Source organism: Malurus melanocephalus, unplaced genomic scaffold (assembly GCF_030028575.1).
Source record: "Malurus melanocephalus ecotype Western Australia unplaced genomic scaffold, MMel_1.1 scaffold_50, whole genome shotgun sequence".
Taxonomy (NCBI): domain Eukaryota; kingdom Metazoa; phylum Chordata; class Aves; order Passeriformes; family Maluridae; genus Malurus; species Malurus melanocephalus.
Window position 1 is genome coordinate 1,039,861 of NW_026623282.1, and position 20,609 is coordinate 1,060,469.

Consider the following 20,609-nt stretch of genomic DNA (forward strand, 5'->3'; position numbering starts at 1 on the left):
GAATTTGCAAAATACAGTGCACAAGAAGCACCTTAGTAAACAAAACAGAGACATTTCATGGGAGCTTAGAAGTATTAAAAAAAAAAAAAAAAAAAAAAGGAAGTCGTTTTGGACAACCCAGCTCATAGCACCTCACAACTGTGCAAAAGCTTGCAACCTAAGAGATAAAAGGAGAATACTGGTATTTGGGAATTACAGTCTGTGGCAGATACCAATTGCCGTTGGTGAGCTTTGCAAAAAGTAAGAAGAAAGAAAAAAGTCAAAATGGCAAGAGAATGGATACTTGGGTCAGCGAGACATGGAGCAGAGCAGGCCTAGCAGACTTGGTGGGGCAAAAGTAAAGTAGTAGAGATAAGAGAAAGGATGTCCATGGAGAAACGAGCATGCCATGGAGGAAACAGAGTGCTTGCCATGGCAAACTGGGAAAAAGATTCTGCCTTGGGATATCTCAAAGGGCATGGATTCTCATTTCAGCATGGAAGTGAAAGAAAACCACATGATCTCAAACACTGAAWGTGTATGAAAATGCAGCCTGGAGATACCAAAAATCTGAATAGAGACAATAAGGAATGTTCCAAATCCTGAAGATCTCTACCATCCGTAATGAAGGTCCTTATAAATGAATTTTAATAATCTGTGTGTGAATAGCAAATTAAAGAAAAGTTAGGTGATCAGTGGGACTTTGAGTAGCCTGCAGAATGTGGAGAGAGAAATAAAGCAGGAGATCCAGCAAGAAGGCAATTGCTGTAGTCCAAGTGTGAAATCGTAAAAGAATAAATGCTTTCCTTATAGAATCTGCTGAGGTTACAGCCTAAGGTTGTATCTGTGCCCATGAATTAGATAAACCGATAAAAACTTGCATTCCCTCCATCAGGGTGGGTTTTTTTTTGGTTTTGGGGGTTTTTTTTTCCCCCAGCATCCTTTCTAGTTAACTCTTAAGTGACAGTAGGTTTTGCTAGCTAGCAATATTTGCTGATGTTTCCTCTCCTTCTCACTGCTTGCTCTGGGATGAAGGGATGGACTTGGCACACTGACAACCCATCCCCTGTATTTGTCAATCAACTTCTTCTTTTTAAATTGACCTTTCAGTACAGGAATAGTACAAGAGTGACATGACAATTTACCTTTGTTTTAACTGGATTATCAGCAGTCTGTGTCATCCAGGATTTTGAAAGATAAGTYGAAAAATTGGGCATGAAATGTGCAGTTTCCCCCTCACATTGTCAATTACTTTCCCCAGAGGATTATATCAGAAGGCACTGGGCAGGAAATGCTGCACAGGACTTTGCAAGGTGGTATAGCTGAAGGACTGCTTTGTTCCTGGAGGGAAAAGAAATCACTGTGAAAGGAAAATAGCTGTAAGACTGMACTCGAAACCTGAAAGCGTAAATTCTGAAAGGAAGGAACAAAGTTCAAGGCAGTGCAAGGGTAATTTCACTTGCTAAGACCAGGATCTGTTAAGCTCTTGCCTCAGCAAAGTTGGCAACCAGCAGTCTGAGCAGACAAACATCTTTATTATCAACAGTCACTGCCAAGAGAAAAGTGAGCTCTCATTTGCTGAGTAAACTTTTGCTGTCCAACCCCTCCTTCCTTCACCTGACCCCTACAATCTGCCCAAAATTCATCTCCCTGTCCTTGTGTCCGTCACCTTTTGGCTYTTTGCACGTTGCTTCTGATGGCTCAGCTGCTCCTACCCCACCCTGGGATGGGAAACCCAGAGCTGTGCCCGTCCCCAGACTGTCACCTCTGCCACCCTGGGCCACCCATGCCACCACTGCCACCTCATCGTGGAAAGCAGGGCCTGGGAAAGCATTGGGGCGCAGAAAGTTCCTTTCCTACATTCCCTGGAGTCATGCATTTGTCTGTGGCACTGTGTAAGTGTTTTATTGGAATAATGTAGATGCTAATTTTGCAGAAAGCTCCTGGCTTCACAGGCAATTAAGGGGTTTCTAGAGGTTTTTACATAAAGAAAAAAAATCTTTCTTTATTCCCCTTGACTCTGCTTCACTTCCGTCCTTATTATCAGATCATCATGGGAGCGTTCCATGTGATGAAATGTGGCCTTCCAAGCCTCATGCTGCCTTGGTTTCAGGCAGGAGATGAAACATTCTGTAAATTTAAGAGACTTTTAAAAGAGCCTGTTGTGATCAGTTGCTGTATTTTGCTGGCAATTCTGCCAGACTCTCTGCTTTAAAGTAATTTTTCAGTATCAAAAAAAAAAAGATTCATGGGATGCTAAACAAAAATCTACTTTACACCATATTTCAACATGAAAATCTTTGGAAACAGGATGGAGRTGTCATTGGTAGGAAATTTCACTTAGATTCTTTTGTGTTGAAATGTGTCACAYATGCAAAAATACTTTAAATTTAACTAAATTATTAGTATTTAATAGCTACCTTCTGTTCATGTTACAAATCTTTCCATTGCATTATTTTGCTTCTGTTTATGTTTTTGTTTTTGTTTTTTTTTTTTAATTTAAGTGCATCAGTCACATCATGCAGTTTGCCTGAAGTGTGACTGTCAGGCTTTGCTGAGTATTCACTGTTGCTTGTTACTCACACTTTCCTCAGTCTTAAMAGGTTTCATAATAATTAGGTTTATTTCTCTCCAAGAGTTCTACAAACTTGTTTTCTTGATTTTTTTTGAAAGGCAATTCACCCCAAATTCATATTCTCTTGACATTTTGGTARCTTTATTTAATCTTCACTCCATTGCCTTAGAATTTTTCCAGTAATAAGGTGACTAGAACTGGATACGGTATCCCAGTTAGGTACCAAGGTCATGAAGAGTTTACAACCTTTCAGTCTCTGTGACTTGGAATTATTTCTTTCTTACATAGCTCCAATGTCTGCCTTTATGCTGCCATATCCTATTGCAAATTCATGTCCCTTTCTTCTRTTTCCTTAGTTCAGTGTTGCTACTTCCTGATTTATTTCTTCTGTTTAATATTAGTGCTAAATTATTTTCCCCAGCTGTGCATTWTTTTTTGTCTGAGACATTTGGAGGGAAGAAGCTGGGAAAACTGAAAGCAAGCTGTAGYAATATCCATGCCTGAAATTCTTGGGAAATGAATGCAGAATGTTGACTCTCGTGTTATTACTGTTGAATATTTAAGTRGTTCTGTAGACATAGATAGACAAATTAATGTTATCTATAATACACATGAACTGTGTGCAAATATGTGCTAACTCCTATGAGAGCTGCTGTAAATTATATCTGATCCTCTTTATGCTATGCTATTTTTTGCCTAATTTTCATTTCTCTTATTACTTGAAGATTATTTTTTAGATTAGCTTTGTTAATGTTGTTTCAGTCTTCCCTTTACTCTTTTCCAGATCTTGGAAGGTCAGTCACTCGTTTTTTCTTTTTCCTTGCCCTTTTTTTCCTTTCAAGGAGTAATTTCTTGCTAAAGCCAAACCAGATTCCAGCTATTGCATAGTCATGATTTTTTTCTTCACTAAGCACTGGAGTCAGAAGGCACTGAGGAACCACCTTGGAGCAGTGGGATACAGCACACTGATTAGTATTGTGTTGGGAGATTGTTGTTAAACATTCAAATGTTTCCCCTGACTTCTGATATTAAACTCTCCTGACCAATTTAWTGTTTGTAAAATAGAAATTATGTAAAAATCATTGTGTATCTTATTTTCCTGCAGGATTTACAGATAATCAGTACAGATGAAAACCAGGTGTTTGTGGCTGTACAGGAGTGGTACCAGACAGACACCTACAACCTGTACCAGTCTGACCCACAAGGTGTTTACTACTCCATCCTGCTGGAGAATGTCCGGAGCACAAAGCAGCCAGAAGAGAATGTCCTGATAGATATTCTGGAGGTAGACCTTTATCTCTTCATTTTGTGTAGTCTGTGTGGAGGGTTTTTTTTTACTATGAGTATAATTAATTTTAAATTAATGTATTTTCAAGGTTATAGTTAATGTAAAAATTCTAGAATTTCTGTCTTATTTGTAGCACTTTGTTAGTACTTAGACRTTTCCCTCTTGCCCTACTAATGTGTTGTCTACTCTAGCATCTAGATTCTAGGGATGGGGTTCTCTGGATGTGCAAATCCAAAACTTGCTAAGGTGTTTTTTTTTGTTTTTTTTAAGATATTGAAAAGTGAAGCTGGCAGCACAATTTATTATTGAAGAAAGAAGTTATGCAGCTGCCTATATACAGCTTTTTTCTTCTAGGTGCCGCAGTGGTGCATATCCTGACTTAGAACAGGACATGTTTTAGCCAGTAGGGTTTTAAACAATAATCCTGCAAGCCTTGTGTTAGGTTGTGTCAGCTRTGAAAGGTGAAGAGCCAACAAAATTAGATATTGGACATCAAATCCACTTACTTTCAGTAGGTGTCTTGTGCCAGCAGCGTTTTCTGTGAGACAAGTTCTGCTGTAAACAAATCTATCTTGTATTTTAAGATCAGTGCACTTGGCAAAATAAAAGACTATAGTGTTTTGGAAGAGTATCACAAACTGTTACCAATTCCATTCCTGTTTAGAGAATGGAATTTCAATGTAATGAATTTCAGTGCAATAATGTGTACATTTTCAGTGGTTCTTTCTGGCCATTACCAGAATATTAAAGTGATGAAGCTTTGGTTTGACTCAGTTTGTCCCCCGTTACACTGTAATTTGCCTGTTGTTAATTTAAAAAAAAAAAAAAACCAAAATTTTAAAGGTGCACCAGACTTCTTTGGGAAAGGTTTGTAGTCATTTTGGATACAAGGCACACACTGACAGAGCTGTTAAATGCCTGTAATTAGACTCTTCTTGGTGGGGGRAAATGATGGTGTTTTCTTCCTCCTTATCTCCTCTGTCTTTCTTTAGCTTTTTCTTTCTAAATTGTTCTGGTAAAACAAAAAAGTCTCTCATTACCAGTGGTTATTTTCTAGACTCTACCTTTTTTAGAAAAGAGGTTTCCTAATGAGTGAAGCTACACATTGTGTGTAGCCACGTTCTCACAGGGTGATTTATTGACAGCATTAATTTGCAGCGTTTTACTCTTGGTCACCCCTGTGGGATGCAAAGCTAAAAGGCAGTCAGGTGCAATCTCTATCCCTGCATCACCTGTAGCATGTAATTTCAGATAACTTGTACAGAGATKCTACCCCTGGCTGTCCTTTTGTCTACAAGAATTATTAACTTAATTCAGTTACACTGATTGTTTCATCATTTCCCRATGTTACTGAGGGCATATTAGATAATGCAATCCTAGTTTGTGGTGTGCTGAATCAATTTGTAGGGTTACATTAAAAAGGAAATGTACACATGATAAGGACAATACACATGGAGCCATACAATTCAATTTTTTTAAGCTATTTCTGAAATTGAGTTGCTTTGAGAGCACTGGCAGCTTCCAGATAGCTTGCATGATAAATAATTAGTGTTCATCTTGTTTACTAGAATGGGATCAAATGCTCATAATGTGTGGGTTGTTTACTCAGTATAAAATGGCTAATAAATAAAACACATATTGCAGCCCGTGAGGATGGGATTTTTTTTGGTGTAATCTCGGTTTTGTTTTTTGGGCATTTTAATGCAAGTATCCCATCTGGGGAAGAAGAATCTTTAATGCAGCACAAAGACAGTCCTCACTGGCAGAAAATTTCTCTTTCTGCTAGTGTATAATTCTCCTTAAAATTTGTACTGTTCATCTTAGTTATCTTCTGCTGACTCCACTTCATCTTTTACTTGTACATCTGCTATAAAATCTTTAATAGGTGTCTGCCTGTCTGTATTCATTTTCTTTTACATGCTTTATCTTTTCTTTTTTTTGCACCTTATTTCTTTTTGTGTTGCACATGTAAAAGGGCATAGCTTCCAAATATTTGTTCAAAGCAGGAAAAAAAAAAAAAGTTAAGTGCTAAGTGTCTGTCCAAAGGAGCATGCCCTTGAATTATGTGACTGTATACAAGGAGCATGTCCTTGAAATTGTATMACTGCCAGTGTGAAGGAGTCACAAATTTGACATAGGCATATTTACAGAATGGGCACACTGATGTAATACTTCTGCATTGGYTCCTGCTGTGACTCCTTATAAAGATAAGAGCTACACAAGTTTCAGTACATTTTCTTCATGCCTTTTTTCCTCAAAAACCAAATTGTATGTATTTAAATTTTAGTCACCAACATATATTATATAGCAGTAATTTCTTTRTTTCAGTAACTGCTGCTAATAAACACTGTGGGAGCATTTGAACTGTGCTCCGTRCTACCAACTAGACAGAATATTGTTGGAATGGAAAATCAGAAATGTAGCAGTCAGCAAATAATATGTCATAGCAGAAAATCTCAGAAAATAAGTTTATAAGGTAAAAAACTGTTTTTCTAAGAGTACTGGGGAGCAACCATCCCCTGAACTGTTAAAAAAAAAAAACAAAAAAACAAAAAACAGGTGCTCTGAGAACTAAGCTAAATGTTCAGAGAAAATCAACAGAAAGGTGTGTTGAATTTCCTCATGTTCAGCTATCTTAAGTGGCTGTTGGACTGTTCATCAGAGTAATTGAGCACTGCACAATGTTAAAAGGTCTTCTCTTCTGTAGCAACTTATTTTTAATGTGAATCTTTTCCCTTCTTGATAGAAAGATATTTATCTCCCAATTTTAGATTAGGGGACTAAGTCAAGGAGTAGAATGTACAGAAGMATTTTTGTGCCTTGGCATCACAGTCTAATCTAGAAAGTAGATTTGACACACTTCATTTCCAGTATTTACAGAGTCAGGTGTGTATTTGTTAGGCCACARGACAAATGAAACGGAAAATGCCACAGCGGGGATGGAATGTTTTAAAGATGCTATTTTTTACACACYGTAATTTTGTATTAGTTATTTGGGTTTAGGCTAATGCACCACTCCAAACAYGATATTTCTGAACTTGCTATGAAGATAGATGCCTGAAACCTATTTATTATTTCAAGCAGGGTTTATGCCTTTCATTCAAAATACARCTGCTGTGAAATGATGGTTGGCTTTTATCTTTTAAAGTAGCAGGAAGAGCAGTTAACAGAGACACTGGAAGAAATGTTTTCATAACCTTTCAATGTTTGATAGATTCAAACACTTATGTCCCATATTCTAGAGAAGAGAAATTACCCTAAAGCTTGGTTGCATTAGAGATGGGAGTGGGAATGGAGAAAAACTTTAGCCTGACTCCCATTTGATGATTATATGCAATGATTAAATATTCATTAAATGAGGGGGTGGGGAGGGAAAAGAGAGGAGAAACAAAAATATTMATGATGCAGCACTAGCTTTCTCATCCACAAATGAAGAGGGAAATTTCAGTTGCAGTCCCTGATCTAATTATTGTTTAAATTTTTAATATTGTGTTCACTGGAAGAAAGACATGCACAGAAATTTTACCCCAAGTCTGCCTTCCCACGTAAATATTTGAACTGCCAGGCTTTTCATGGCTGAGCTGTCTCTCGAAGGTAGAATATGTAAAAAAGCCCCAGCAAGATTAAAATGCTTTGAAAGTAGAGAAAGCAGGTTCATAATTTCTTCCCTTCCTTTCCTTTTCTCACCTGCACTGCAAAGTAGTTGWCTTTTATGCTGTGTTTGACTTGGAGGTGGTTTTGAGCTTTCAGCATCCTGGATAAGTAACCCAACCTCATATGCATAGGATTTAAGAGAGGAGGAGCCCGTGAGAGAGCAGGATATTTAAATGTCTATACAGTTTGGTTTGTTGTTGGTTTTTTTTTGTTTGTTTGTTTTTTTGGGTTTTTTTGTTGTTTTGTTTTATTCTTTTTTTTTTTTTAATATATAAACTTATTTCCAAGTTCCAGGCTTTTACCATCACTAGCAGAACATTCTTATTCTCTGTAAATTTGGGTCCGTCCCTTCTCATATTTATAAATAGTGAGTATCAAATCTGTAGTCTGCTGGTGGAGATGCCTTCTTTTCACCTTCAGTGCAGATTTCTGCTAAATGAATGTCAAATGGAGTTAATTAAAATGAAATTATTTCAAATTAAAAATAAAAGTTCAGAAATGCATCATGTTATCAGGAGGCAAATATTCCTGATCATTCTAAGAGCTGGCTATCTTGTGAATTTATTTGTAATGAATGATGAGCAAGCTACATTGTGCTGGAAATRTGTATCAGTTTGCATATGCTGTCAAGAATTTTTCAAAAATTCAGGAAATTCATAAATAATGACAAGAGAAGCAAAAGCACTCTTAGGGAAAGCTTCACTTTTAATAGAASATCTGACCTTATGCCCTTGGRTGGAATATATGCTAATATGTTAATRACATAAATGTTAGGGTTAGAACTAAACATATTAAGGTATAATTACTGTCAGTCTGCTTCTAAAATTACACCCATTAACTTTAACACTTAGAGTTGCAATAATTTTCTAATACAGATCGTTCCGAAATAAAATAATAGCCCAAGATAMGAGAGTCTTTTTCTTTATTGTTTTTTCTCCAAAGGTTAAACAGGTGAAGGGTGGCCAGCATTTCAGATGCTTGAGAGGGTGATTCAGCCTTCAATAGTTCTTCCTCAGATGATCTGCCTGTATTTATTTCCTGCAAAGGACAATTGTGCTTTCTAAGTCAGTGTTATTTTAAAGGATATGATACTGTATTGTGTTTTTGTAACCTATTTGTGTGATATTTATGTGATATGGGCACAAGACATCAGTGTAGATTTAGATGGTTGTTAAAAATTGCTTACATCATGTGTAGAACAATATTTTATAGATGTCCATATTTAAAGAAAATGCAGAGCTGCAATGTTAACATTAAGACCATGCTATCATAATTTTTATACTTTGCTATATAAACTATTATGTTTTGCTAAATTAAACATAATTTTATTAGCCTTCTGACATGAAGAGAACCGCATATCCTTTTTAAATACATTTAGAAATAAAAATCAGTTTGTAATTATCTTCACTTTTCCACTTTTACCCTTTCCTCWTATCTTTTTGCCTTCCTCATATTTYTTTTAAGGTATCATCCACTTTCCATTCAGTTTGCAGGAGAAACAACCTGAAATACACAGTTCAGAGCCACAAAAGAGCAGCTAATCAGGGATAATCCTTGTTGAAAAAAACGTGTAGGTGCTGGATATTAACTTCTCTTCTCTGTGCTTCAGGTCAGAGGCGTAAAAGGAGTCTTTTTGGCCAACCAGAAAATTGATGGGAAAGTTACGACTCTGATAACCTACAACAAAGGCCGTGACTGGGATTTTCTAAACCCWCCAGACATCGATATGAATGGCAAACCGACCAACTGCAAACCTGTAAGTGGCTCTTTTTGCTGTATCCTCTCTCTAAGGTGTGCAGGAATTATCTGCATGGTAGGATGTGTGGTAGTTCCAACAGCTTTGAGCTGAGTTTACCAGACAAACTAGCAGGCAAATCTTGCATTGCAAAGGGCTGTRGTTTCACAGGCGTGTAGAGTGAGTAGTCAGAGCTTTCTGTTGCACTGCATTTCATATTTGAGATCACTTTGACACAAAGAGGACACATTTCTCGTGTGCCAACCACACAACCCAGTTCAGAGTAATCATGACAACRGTCATTTCTGTCTGGGTATAAGGGACACGTCATGAGTCAAATRGAGATTACATATAATTTTTCTCTTTCCATCTTTCGTATTTTTGTTTCATATTAAACCAAGGTAACCGTTGTTAAAGGTTCCCTGTTAAAGGGAACTTCTGACAGTGGCTTGAAAAGAAATACCACAGTAACTTGCATAAAAATTCCTTTGTTTTTGTAAGATGGTATTATTGTTTGTTTAGGTGTCTCAAGTGCCCGTGRTATTTTGTTATTTGCAAGGCTGTACTGAAAACCTTGTATTTTTMTCACTGACTCTGCTCCTGGGGACTCAAAGCTTTACATAGGTGGGCAAAATAAATGCTTGYAGTCCCGCCACTGCCAGAGCTTCATTTCCTCTCCACATAGCAGAAGTGGAGGGCTGGAGCTGTTGGTTCCCTTTTGAAGAGTTCAGGACTGTGCTCCCAGGTTCCAGCCTGCAGGGGCTGATGCAGATCAGTGTGAGATGAGTGGGGATTGGCAGTGGCAGCAGCTCCCAGGCAGTGCTGGCAGCCTGCTCCTGGTCCAGCTCCTGGGCAGATTGCTGGGGACAGCATGGCCTTCGAGTGCCTCTGTGCAAAGGGCAGGCAGCAGGAAGCTGCTTAGCAAGGAGACGTGATGTGTGCAAAAATCATTATGATGTTTTTAATACCACTTTCTTACTTAAAAAGACATTTCAGTTCAAACAGTTGTTTTTAATAATAATTTTACCGTATACCTGGGACCAAAAAAAAAATGCAATACTGGTTGCTCTTAGCATTTTTAAGCAATTATTCTGTCAGGAGGGGGTTTTATATGATAATTCTGACTTACTTGAGTTTGGAAATCTTTTTTTGAGACAGTGGCACACTACACAGACATCACCAGTGACTCTAGTTAAATGTGAAGACTGATCCTTCAGTCTGGAATTTGGTTCCATGGGAAACCACCATTCTTTTTCTCTATGAGGACATACATTGCTGAAGCTACTGCCTGTCTGGGCTTTCACAATTTTAGGAGCATAATTAGTAGCAATGATTTTTAAATCCTCTTCTCTTCCTCTTCCCCCACAAGCCTGATTGTTACCTTCACCTCCACCTGCGGTGGGCAGACAATCCCTACGTGTCAGGAACAGTGCACACAAAGGACACTGCACCAGGGCTCATCATGGGGGCAGGTAAGTGTGTGACATTGTTTTTAAAGACCTGAAATGTGGCAGGGATTCTTTGTAGATCTGGTCTTTGGGTTTGTAAGGATACCATGCTGCAAATATTGCCAAAATAAGGTTTTCCTGAAGAATAATCCTTTATGGAATCTTTTGATCAAACAGTTCAATGTGAGTTCATTGAAGACCCAGGGTCGTGTCTTGTCAGACAGATCTGTATCAGTCACCTGGACATGGTGCTTTGCTGTGCTGTGCACAACGTGTGGTGTGGAGGTGTGATGGTGCCTGATGGACATGTCCTGCATGTTCTTTTTCTCTGGAAGTGATATGTAGGTCCTCCAACATCATGAATAATCCAGCAAAACTGATGGAAACAGTGGTCAAGCTATTGTTCTTTGAGTCTGGATACAGATAATTTGTCTTGTGATTTTTATTAATWCCTTTCTTCCTAAAGAGAGATGAATTGAAAGAGGCAAATGTGTCTCTTGTTGGGAACAATGCTGTTTKTGGCTTCTCCATTATAACACATTTATGGAGTCATATCACTATGAAGTGGCATTTAATAAAGGAGATTCCACTGCAGTGTTGAACACTCATCAAGAAAAATATTCACATAACTCAGTTCTGCTTTGTATCTTTGTGATCCATTTATTCATTTTATTTAATCTTCTGTTTCTTTGTTTCAAAATTGTCTAAATATTAACTATTCTAACAGCTTTTTAAAACTGCAACATTTTATTCTTATGTTATGGATTATATTTAGRTGAAATGCACACATGTATGCTTCTCCTTTCATGAAAGTGTATCTGYTTTTAATGAATAATGACTTCTACTTTATCTTACACTATCTCTTATAAACAGCTTACCAAGYTGAAAGTTTCCTGAGAATATGAAGGTGGGAATGTTTGGTGATTAAASAGAATGACAGCTGCCAGTACTGGCAATTTTTAATATAACTGAAGACTTCGAGTTTCTCCATAGTGTAAAGGGAGTTTAAAGTATTTTACTGGAGGGASGCCTACCTGGTGAAATGCTGCTAAGTTTTCATTGATACAAATGGACTAAGAATTTATGCAGTGCCCTTGTAGATAGATTTCCAATATGTGTTCAGGTGCAACTTTATTAATTCAAACGTTTCAAAAAATATCTTCCACTTCAAGTGTCTTCCTTTTACATAAAGGCATATCAAATGTAGGTTCTTAATCTTAGGCTCATCATATYGTGCCTAAATGCCTTCCTGTAGCAAATTAAGCATTGAGATTAATTAGTCCATCGTTCCTATTTCATTTTTCTTTCTTTGCACTATAATCTGATGTGTAGAATGGATATTTGTTGAGATGCTGAGTTATTTTCTTCTGATTGGGGTTTGTAGATGTTTAAGTGCGCTGTTCTCTGATACGACATTAGGGCAGGCAGGTTGTAGAAAAGTATTTTGCCCTTAATTCCTTTCTAGAGTGGGGTGATATTTTATCATTGTGACATTGTCTCTGCCAGGTAGAGAACTTATCAACARCTTTCCTCACTGTGATCAGGAGGGAGTGTTTTTTACAACATCCAGATATCAAGAACGAAGCTAATATATAAAATTTGACTTGCTTGTGGAGTAACCAGCAATGTAATGGGAATGGTAGAAATCACCTTTGCTCACAGCTGCAAGCCACCTTGATTTAGCTACCAAAAGAAAGCTGTGAGGGATGGTGTGAAAGTGGGAACAATTTGCCCAAGAGTGGTGCAGTGTGTCCTTTTTGTGGTAGAAGGTCATGTAGCTGAAAACAGAGTGAGGTGATCTTTTTGGAGCCTTTAAAATCTTACAGAGCAACTGCATCCCCTTGCCAACAGATGACCTGAATCAACTCTGATTTTGACATGAATTTACATTATTTGGATGCCCAGGTCATCTGGATTCAGTGCATATGTTGCATATGTTCAGTCTTATCTGGCAAACCTGATACCCTTGTAAACCTACACTTCTTATCAGAAATACTTTACACAGAGTGAGCTTGAATTTCCTTTGGCCTGATCCTTGARACTGATAATCCTATACAAATCAACATAAGTAGGTTCTTAGCACRGGAATCAGATTATTGGGGCCACATCACACACTATGGGAATTTTACTGTTAGCTTTAAGGCAGAGCACATCTTCTGGAAATGACTGAAAATGATAAAAATCCGTGAATGTCAATTGATCACAGCAGGTGTAGGGACCTTGTTGTGTAAAAACCAAATTTATTCTGAGGGTGAAATAGGTAAATAATTACCAACACAGGGAGGGAAAATATTAATACTCTGGTAAAATMCTGTACAGTGACATTACTAATAAGACTGTGTACAATTCAGATAATCAATTTTCAGGACCAGTGAGCAGGGGCTAAGAAGGCCTCYTTGGCAGTTGATGGAAATAGAGAATATTTACAACAAAACGCCCCATTAGCTAAAAAAATAAAGGACAATATTTTTTTTCCTGCAAGTGTAACCACGGGGTAGGAACAAGTGATGCAAACAAGTGGATAAGAASTGGAAATATGGTTTCTAACCATAAGAGCCCTATCGCTCAAAAAGCAAGGAAAAAAAACCTTTAATGTGGATTTTGGCTTCTTTCTAGGAAGCTTATACAACACAGCTGCTTGTGGTATTGGAAAAGCTATTCTGTGACTTAAGGACAGTTTTGATATGGAAAATGCTTGAAAAATCAGAGATCAGAGACTACTGAATATTGTTTYAATTTTTAAAAGGRAATTATTAAATGGTGAACAGCATTAATACCTAGAAATTTAGGAGAACACAGTAATAGAATGTTAAAATTGCATCTTTTTAWACTCATATTTACAAATGAAAATTSTATTCTATTACAGTTGCATAGCTASTTCTCAGTAATACATATTTTTAGCTTATGTCTATATATAAATTGTGCAGAGAGAATATTAAATTTAATAGCTGCATATGAAAGTGGTGTTTTAAATAACTGCTTTGCTCTCTTTAGGAAATGCAAYAGGATTTTGCATTTACATTTGAGTTTTGTGCATTTTAATCTTGCCAACAACTTCTATTTCTCACAGCATCAGCTATGAAATGTGTGTCAATTGATGTGTAAATTTTTACTATRAACTTGTGAAGGACTTCTCTATGAAAAATGTTTAGAGAAATGTAGCTTTTTCAGGTGCTAGTTTACAATAATTGCCTGCTTAGCTTCCARTCCAGATGGCAATTCAAGCAAACAGTAAATTCTGCACATTCACATAGATTGAGGAAGTGCTGGAAAAGTTCTGTTTACTTTTTGTCATAACAGGCCCAAATATAATTGCATACATTGTGATGAATTTCTATCATTTTTTTACAGAAGTAGCATACTAGGATGCTTCTATTAAAAAGGATGAGGGAACAGGGAGATGATTGAGCATTTTCCAGTACCTTTTGGAGTGAACATCCTGAAATTCCTTAAAATTTTTGTTATGTTCCTCAATTCTGATTCCGTACTCCCCCATCTGAATATGTCTTCAGCTTGCCAGGCAGAAACTGCATTTCTGGGAGATTTAAATACAAATTGKTTATATGTTTATTCTACACTATGACTACAAGCTTACAAACCATGAAAATTTAACTTATTGTGCATGRCCTGAAGGGATGTGACGACTGTATTAATTACCAGTAATCCAGACAGAGCACATCTCTCTTTTTTGGAGTAGGTGTCTTCCTGTATGCTAAATTTAAGTGACTGGAAAAGATTTTCCATATTAGAAGGATTATCTAAGAGCTGCATATGGGGATTATTTCTTCTTACAGTAAACACATCTACAGTCACATATAAAAATATGGGTAAACACAGGATAAGTAGCACTTAAAACATGTAAATTGATGGTAAATTTTAAATTAAATAATCATTCATATTTGTTGTGACCCAGTAAGGACCTGCTGAAATGCCTGACTCTCTTGAGGTCTGTGTTTCTCACAGCTAGACCATCTTTCCAGAGAACTTGGCTGGCCACCAGACATCACTGGAATACATTGTTTTCTTTCACATCCCCATGCTATCAGCTTCTAAACTGTCATGTGCAAAGTTGCAGAAAGTTTGGAGAACCACACTGAACAGTAGTTCAACTCTGTATTCTAGTTTTTGGTGCTGCCATCCTGCAAGGATGGAACATGATTTTACCCAGTCACTTAAATTCAGCCTTTACTCGGGACAMGTGAAAAAGCAAAAGAAGATTTCCRGTATCCCAAAACACAGTTTGAAAAGGTTTCTAAAAACGCAAGTAACAGAAATGAAACATGACTGTCAATCAAAAACCTAAAAAAGCAGGCCAAAATGTTTCTTTTTGCTTCCTGAATAGAAGTAATGTTATAAAAAACCAGCAGAGCCATACTGCCTCCCCCTGAGGGTCCATCTAGCACAATATCCTGGTATATTGGTGACAAAAACCTTCAGCGGAGTGCTTAAGGACAATTTAGGTGTATATGGTCTCCCAGGCATCAGTTTGGAGAAGACACACACGAGTCATTTAGTTACAGAAAGAATATAAAATATTGTAAGAAAAACTTAAGAAACTTCTGTATTACAATGTAAGAATTGAGATAAGAGCAGCTTAATAATTGAAATACAATAATAATAATAATAATAATAATAATAATAGTAATAATAATAAATTGTAATGAAAAGGAAAAGGACAAAGAGGGAGAAATGAAACCCAAGAAAGAAAAGTGATGCAAATGAAAACAGCTGCTCACCTCCAATCACCTGGTTCCCAGCCTGTCCCTGAGCAGTGCCTCTGAGCAGCCTCTCCCCCAGTTTATTGCTGAGCATGATGGCATAAGGCCTGGAATATGCCCAGGTCAGCTGGGGTCAGCTGTCCCCGCTGTCCCCGCTTCCAATTCCTTGTGCACCCGCAGCCTCCTCGCTGCTGGACTGGGTGAGGAGCAGAAAAGACCTTTACTGTGTAAGCACTGCCCAGCAGCACTGAAAACACCCCTGTATCATCATCAACACCCTTTTCAGTACAAGTCCTAAACACAGCCCTGCAGCAGCTGCTGTGAAGGAAAGGAGCTCTGCCATAGAGCAAACCTGCACATGCCTGCAGCTCACTGCCCATCCCAACTGCAGGAACTTCTTCAGTGTGAGCCTGAGCTGCCTTCAGTGTGCTAAACTACATTATTCTACATTTCCTTGTTCCCCCAGGTGGGTTTTGAGATCTAACAGAGACCCACTGAAATGATAGAAAAGTTTCTGTGTTGTAGTGGTATACCTGAGGAGCTACTGCAGATATTTACAACTGTAATAAGAGGTACAGATTTTGGTGTGGCCCACCAGGCAAACAGCACACTGATACTTGGGGGTTGTGATACAGTGCAAACACTTCAGGACATGGTCCTTAAACTTCAGGGAATGGTCCTTAAACATTGGTGGCTTCCAGTCTTGGGCTGAGCACAATTGTTTCTTTCTCACCTTCTCGTGTCACTTGGTCACAATGTCARTTGTGCTCATGCATTATTGGCTACCACATTTACCACAAATATGTTTTATATATGTCATGAAAGTGTTCAGAATGGCTCAGTACTACTGTGAGTGCTGCTGTAGCTTTGCAGTTTTTTGCAGTGTTATTAATGTCAGGATTTTTTGCCTTTCATTTGATGCGAATWGGAGCTGCTGTAAAGGGGTTTATGGGGTGCCATTACATGCACTGTGTTTCATTTGCTGGTTTACCCAGAAACACAACACACTGCAAAGTAGCTAGAGCCTAAAATTATGCACTTTATTTTAAATCTCAAAAAGAAAAAAAAGTTCCAAATCTTTGAAGTTATTTTTTATTCACATGTTGAAAAATAAAGTTAMAACAATGTAACTTTTCAACTAGAGAAAACTCGTTACTCTTTTGTGACATGTTAAACAGAAAGGTTTGCTAATAAAAGTGTGTGAGTTCACTAAGATCTTTGAAGGACTTGGTTTTATTCCAGTTCTATTTTTTCAAGCTAACAGCTTTCAGAGATATCTGTGGCTTATGAAACTCATCACATATCCCTATGTGTTCCTCTGGAAATTTCCTTCTGCCTGTCACCTCTCAGATTTGGCTCCATAGTGCTTCCCACTGCAAACAGCCCCTTGCATTTGCAGGAGCCTTCCTGTCTCCCTGGTGCTGCACTTTCCTGTCTTGGCCTCACCTGCTTTTTCTTTCTGAATCCACTGATTCTCTTTTTCAGCAAGACATTGTCTGTGGTACCCACAGAGCAAACTCCAACTGCCCTGAAAAGCTTCATGCTTCCTTACAGAAAGCTGTTTATTTTTTTTTATCTGCTTGAACACTTGGTATTACGAGGTTTGAAAAATTATGTTATAATTGTGTGTYACAAAAAGTCTGGAAGTAATGAACATCACAGACTCCATTAATGGCACAATTAAACATTGTGTCAGCAATCAGCAGGTCCTGCATTCACCATTCTGGGCTTCCACCCTTGGCCCAGGGATGAACTGTTTTCAAATGTCAAACATCACTGAATTCCTTTCTCCCAAAGCAGCATCCCAGATTCTGYTCCTGTTGCCATCAGTTGTGGTTTAGGCAGAATGACAAGTCTCTGGAATTATAACTGAGCCCACCAACTACTTTTTCTCTTTTACCAAGAAAAGACAGCAAAGGTAAAACCRGAACTGGGAGAAGTCATGCCTGTCATTTAAGAGAGCTGCAATTACAGCTGTTGCTGATATCATTACCATATCAGCTGGGTAGAAAAGGCTTTTTAATGAAGCACAAGAAGATGCTGTTTAGTTTACAGACTAATTTTCCATTAGCAAGACAATTTAGCACTGAATACTTTAAAGTGCAGATCCCTAGCAATGCTCAGAATAAAGACCTACTCATGCAAGTAGATTTCAGTAAGTGGAGAAAAGAAGTAGAATAAACAGTATTTATCCAAGAGCAAAACTAACACTGCATTCATTAACATTATCTGTGTAAAGAAAGGTATAGACTGACAGCAGTACCTTAGATTCTAGCAAGCAAATAAATATTTCTGTTCTCAGCTGTCCTATAGAAAACATTCTGTGATTAACTGCAGAAGCACAAGAATATGTCCATATGCAGAGGATATAGCAGTGAAAATGATAATAGAGAAAAGAATAGCAAAATAAATGTATTTTGTGTAAGAAATGAATCAAATTTTCCTTCCCTTCCTGCAGCTCTGAGAAGGTGATTTCTCATTCATATCTCTTTCTAGAGATCAGATTAATCTTAAAGCCATGTTTGGGGAAAAAATATAACTGAATTAATGTGTGAAGCTTTCCTTTTGGAACTATCTCATTGGGTAACATTCATGGGAGGGGTAGGTTAGATATCAGGAAAAGGTTTTTCACCTAGAGGGTGATGGAGCTTTAGGAGAGTCTCCCCAGGGAAGGGGTCACAGCRCCAARCCTGTCTGAGTTTGAGAAGCATTTGGACAGTGCTCTCAGACACATRGTGTGATTCTTGGGGTGTCCTGTGCAGRGCCAGGAGTTGGACTCAATGATCCAATTCAACGTATTTTATGATTCTATGACTTAATAATGTTTAACTGCCTTTTTTTTTCTCTTTTATTGGAAGTTCTGCCTAAATTACATGACCAACTAAATCTGTGCTGAATTACCTGATAAATGAGAGAGTGTGCAGTGCATTGGAAAGATGAAAACGCAGGAAAGGCTGAAGAAGGGGAAGTGGCATCTTCTGAAATGTTAGATGCAATGGAAAGGAATTAACTAACTCCTATAAATTCCCTGATTCAATATAAATATCCCAATCCTGCCCAGGATGTATTTAAATTATGTAGAGTTACACCATCAAAGAGTAGAGCAACCTTGATGATCTAAATAGAGTGTGTAGACACAGTAGGTGCTGTGGTTTCATCCCAGGAACCTTTTTGCACTAGTGAGCACACTCTGCATAAACAGATCTGGTTTAGTGGTTAAAAACATCTATTTATATAACATACAAGTGAAATTTCATACTGCTATCCTAATCTCAAGTGTTTTCTTTGATCGTCTCTTCTGCTTAAGAGGATTTAATAATTTTCRTCTTATTTCTACTGTAAAAGCATGCCAACCATATATTTAAGTCAAAATCCCCTGGAGGATATAATTTAGAAGGAATATTGTGCCATGATTGATTCTCCCCTAGAACATTGTAAACTGCCTGGTGGCTTAATGGTTTGCTGTTTGAAATACTKAATGTTAAAAGGTGGAGATCTCCATCTCAGGGACTGCATCTGTTATCATTTTCCCCAAGTTTAACATTTCTGTTGGCTTTGTGGGAATCTGAATTCGCCTCAGAGCTTTTTGTCAAAATATCCAGTAGCTTCCTGGTCAATATTTAGGTGAATCAAGTAATTCTGCTTTAAATTCTTTTGTATTTACACTCTTTTTGAAAAGCCCTGCCCCTTCTCATGTTGCATGTTTCACCAGAGTCTAGATGTTGCTATCATTTCATCAATTCTTTCAGATGAAATATTTAATTTTAGCAGTTCGAGTTCAATGTGAATAACTTTRCAGAATGTGATTAAGGTTGAGGTTAAAGTTTCTGAGTTCATGGATGCTTCATACTTACATCTTAAATACACGGTTTTAGTAGCAATTTTTCAGCATGCAGAAACAAAACTKAAATGTTGGTCTGACTGCTGCATTTCACTATTAGAATMATTTCACTATTAGAATAAAGCCTCRTTGCTTCTACCTATGGACACCCTAGCAACGGAAAGGAAGACTTTGAAATCGTACATGTGTTTCTAGAAAGATTTAGTTAATCCTACCAAAAATGATGTAAACCTGTTCATCTGAGTTTAGTTCTTGCTCTGACTGGAAACTTCTTACTCTGACTGGGATCAGGACTAGATCAAATCTCTCTTGGTCATGTGGATTCAACTCTTGTTTTCTCCTCTTTTGTGACAGGTAACCTGGGCTCCCAGCTGGTTGAGTATAAAGAAGARATGTACATAACATCTGACTGTGGGAAGACGTGGCGTCAGGTAGGAAGCATGAATCATCAAAGGAACCTGGAAATAATGGGATGAATTATATAATGTTTAACTAATCTTTAATACTCACTCCTTTGAAGGAGGTGGTGTTATTATCTCCAGAGTGCTTGGAAACTAAGAGATTAAGAAAGTGATTTGCAAAGACTCAAATTGATCAGGCTGTCAGGCTCTGCTGAAGTTCAAATATTTTGGTGTTTTTAAAGATCTTATAAGTATCTTATACAAAAAACCATAGTGCTTGTTTAGGTTTTTAATAATTTAAATAATCTTCCTATGCTAATGATGAAGTGGWCTTGGGCTAGATCTTGCAGTAGAAACATTCCAATCTAAAAGACATGGTTTAGGTACAAAGGCAAAAATTCTGCTTCATAGTCTGAAAGCTGTTACTTAATCATAAACTTTTTTCTTCATTGTAACTGAGACAGTGAAAAGAGATTTAAAAAAAATAATAAACTCTTTCATGTCTTTYAGCATGATTTGATAAATTTGTAATCTTGCCATGCAAACCCAATACACTCAGMACAGGGATATTTTCTTTCTATGTGCATGTATATAGCAACAATACACAATCTCATATAGATTCTACTTATAATATATATCCAGGAAAAAAAAAAGCAACCTCAAAGGACCAAAGTGTTTTCAAAAAGTAATTTCAGTCAAAACAGTGTTGTARCGTTCAGCTGAAATCAAATTTTGTTATTTTCTGAGAACCACTAAGTGTGAAAATGTTCTCAGTAGTGTTACTGAGCTTGGGGAATTGGAGGTTAAAAGAGAAAAATACAGACAGTTTCTTATATTGCTCTGGTAGGGTGCCATTAGTACTCCACAGGGTACTTTAAAAAGAAATGGGTTATATTTGTAATGATAATGTCTTTTGATGTTTAGAAGATAAAATTTTATGCTGAATTTCTTCTTGAAATCTAGCATATGA

At 37.4% G+C, this 20,609-nt stretch overlaps 1 protein-coding gene across 1 annotated transcript in view; it reads left to right on the top strand.

Moving 5' to 3' along the window:
• SORCS2 (sortilin related VPS10 domain containing receptor 2) overlaps positions 1-20,609 on the top strand; it is a 521,698-nt gene that overhangs the window by 439,781 nt on the left and 61,308 nt on the right. Inside the window, exons 9-12 of the mRNA XM_057365256.1 lie at positions 3,660-3,839; positions 9,106-9,252; positions 10,601-10,703; positions 19,593-19,669. Of these exons, the coding sequence (XP_057221239.1) occupies positions 3,660-3,839; positions 9,106-9,252; positions 10,601-10,703; positions 19,593-19,669 (507 nt within the window). The remainder of the gene's footprint in view (positions 1-3,659; positions 3,840-9,105; positions 9,253-10,600; positions 10,704-19,592; positions 19,670-20,609) is intronic.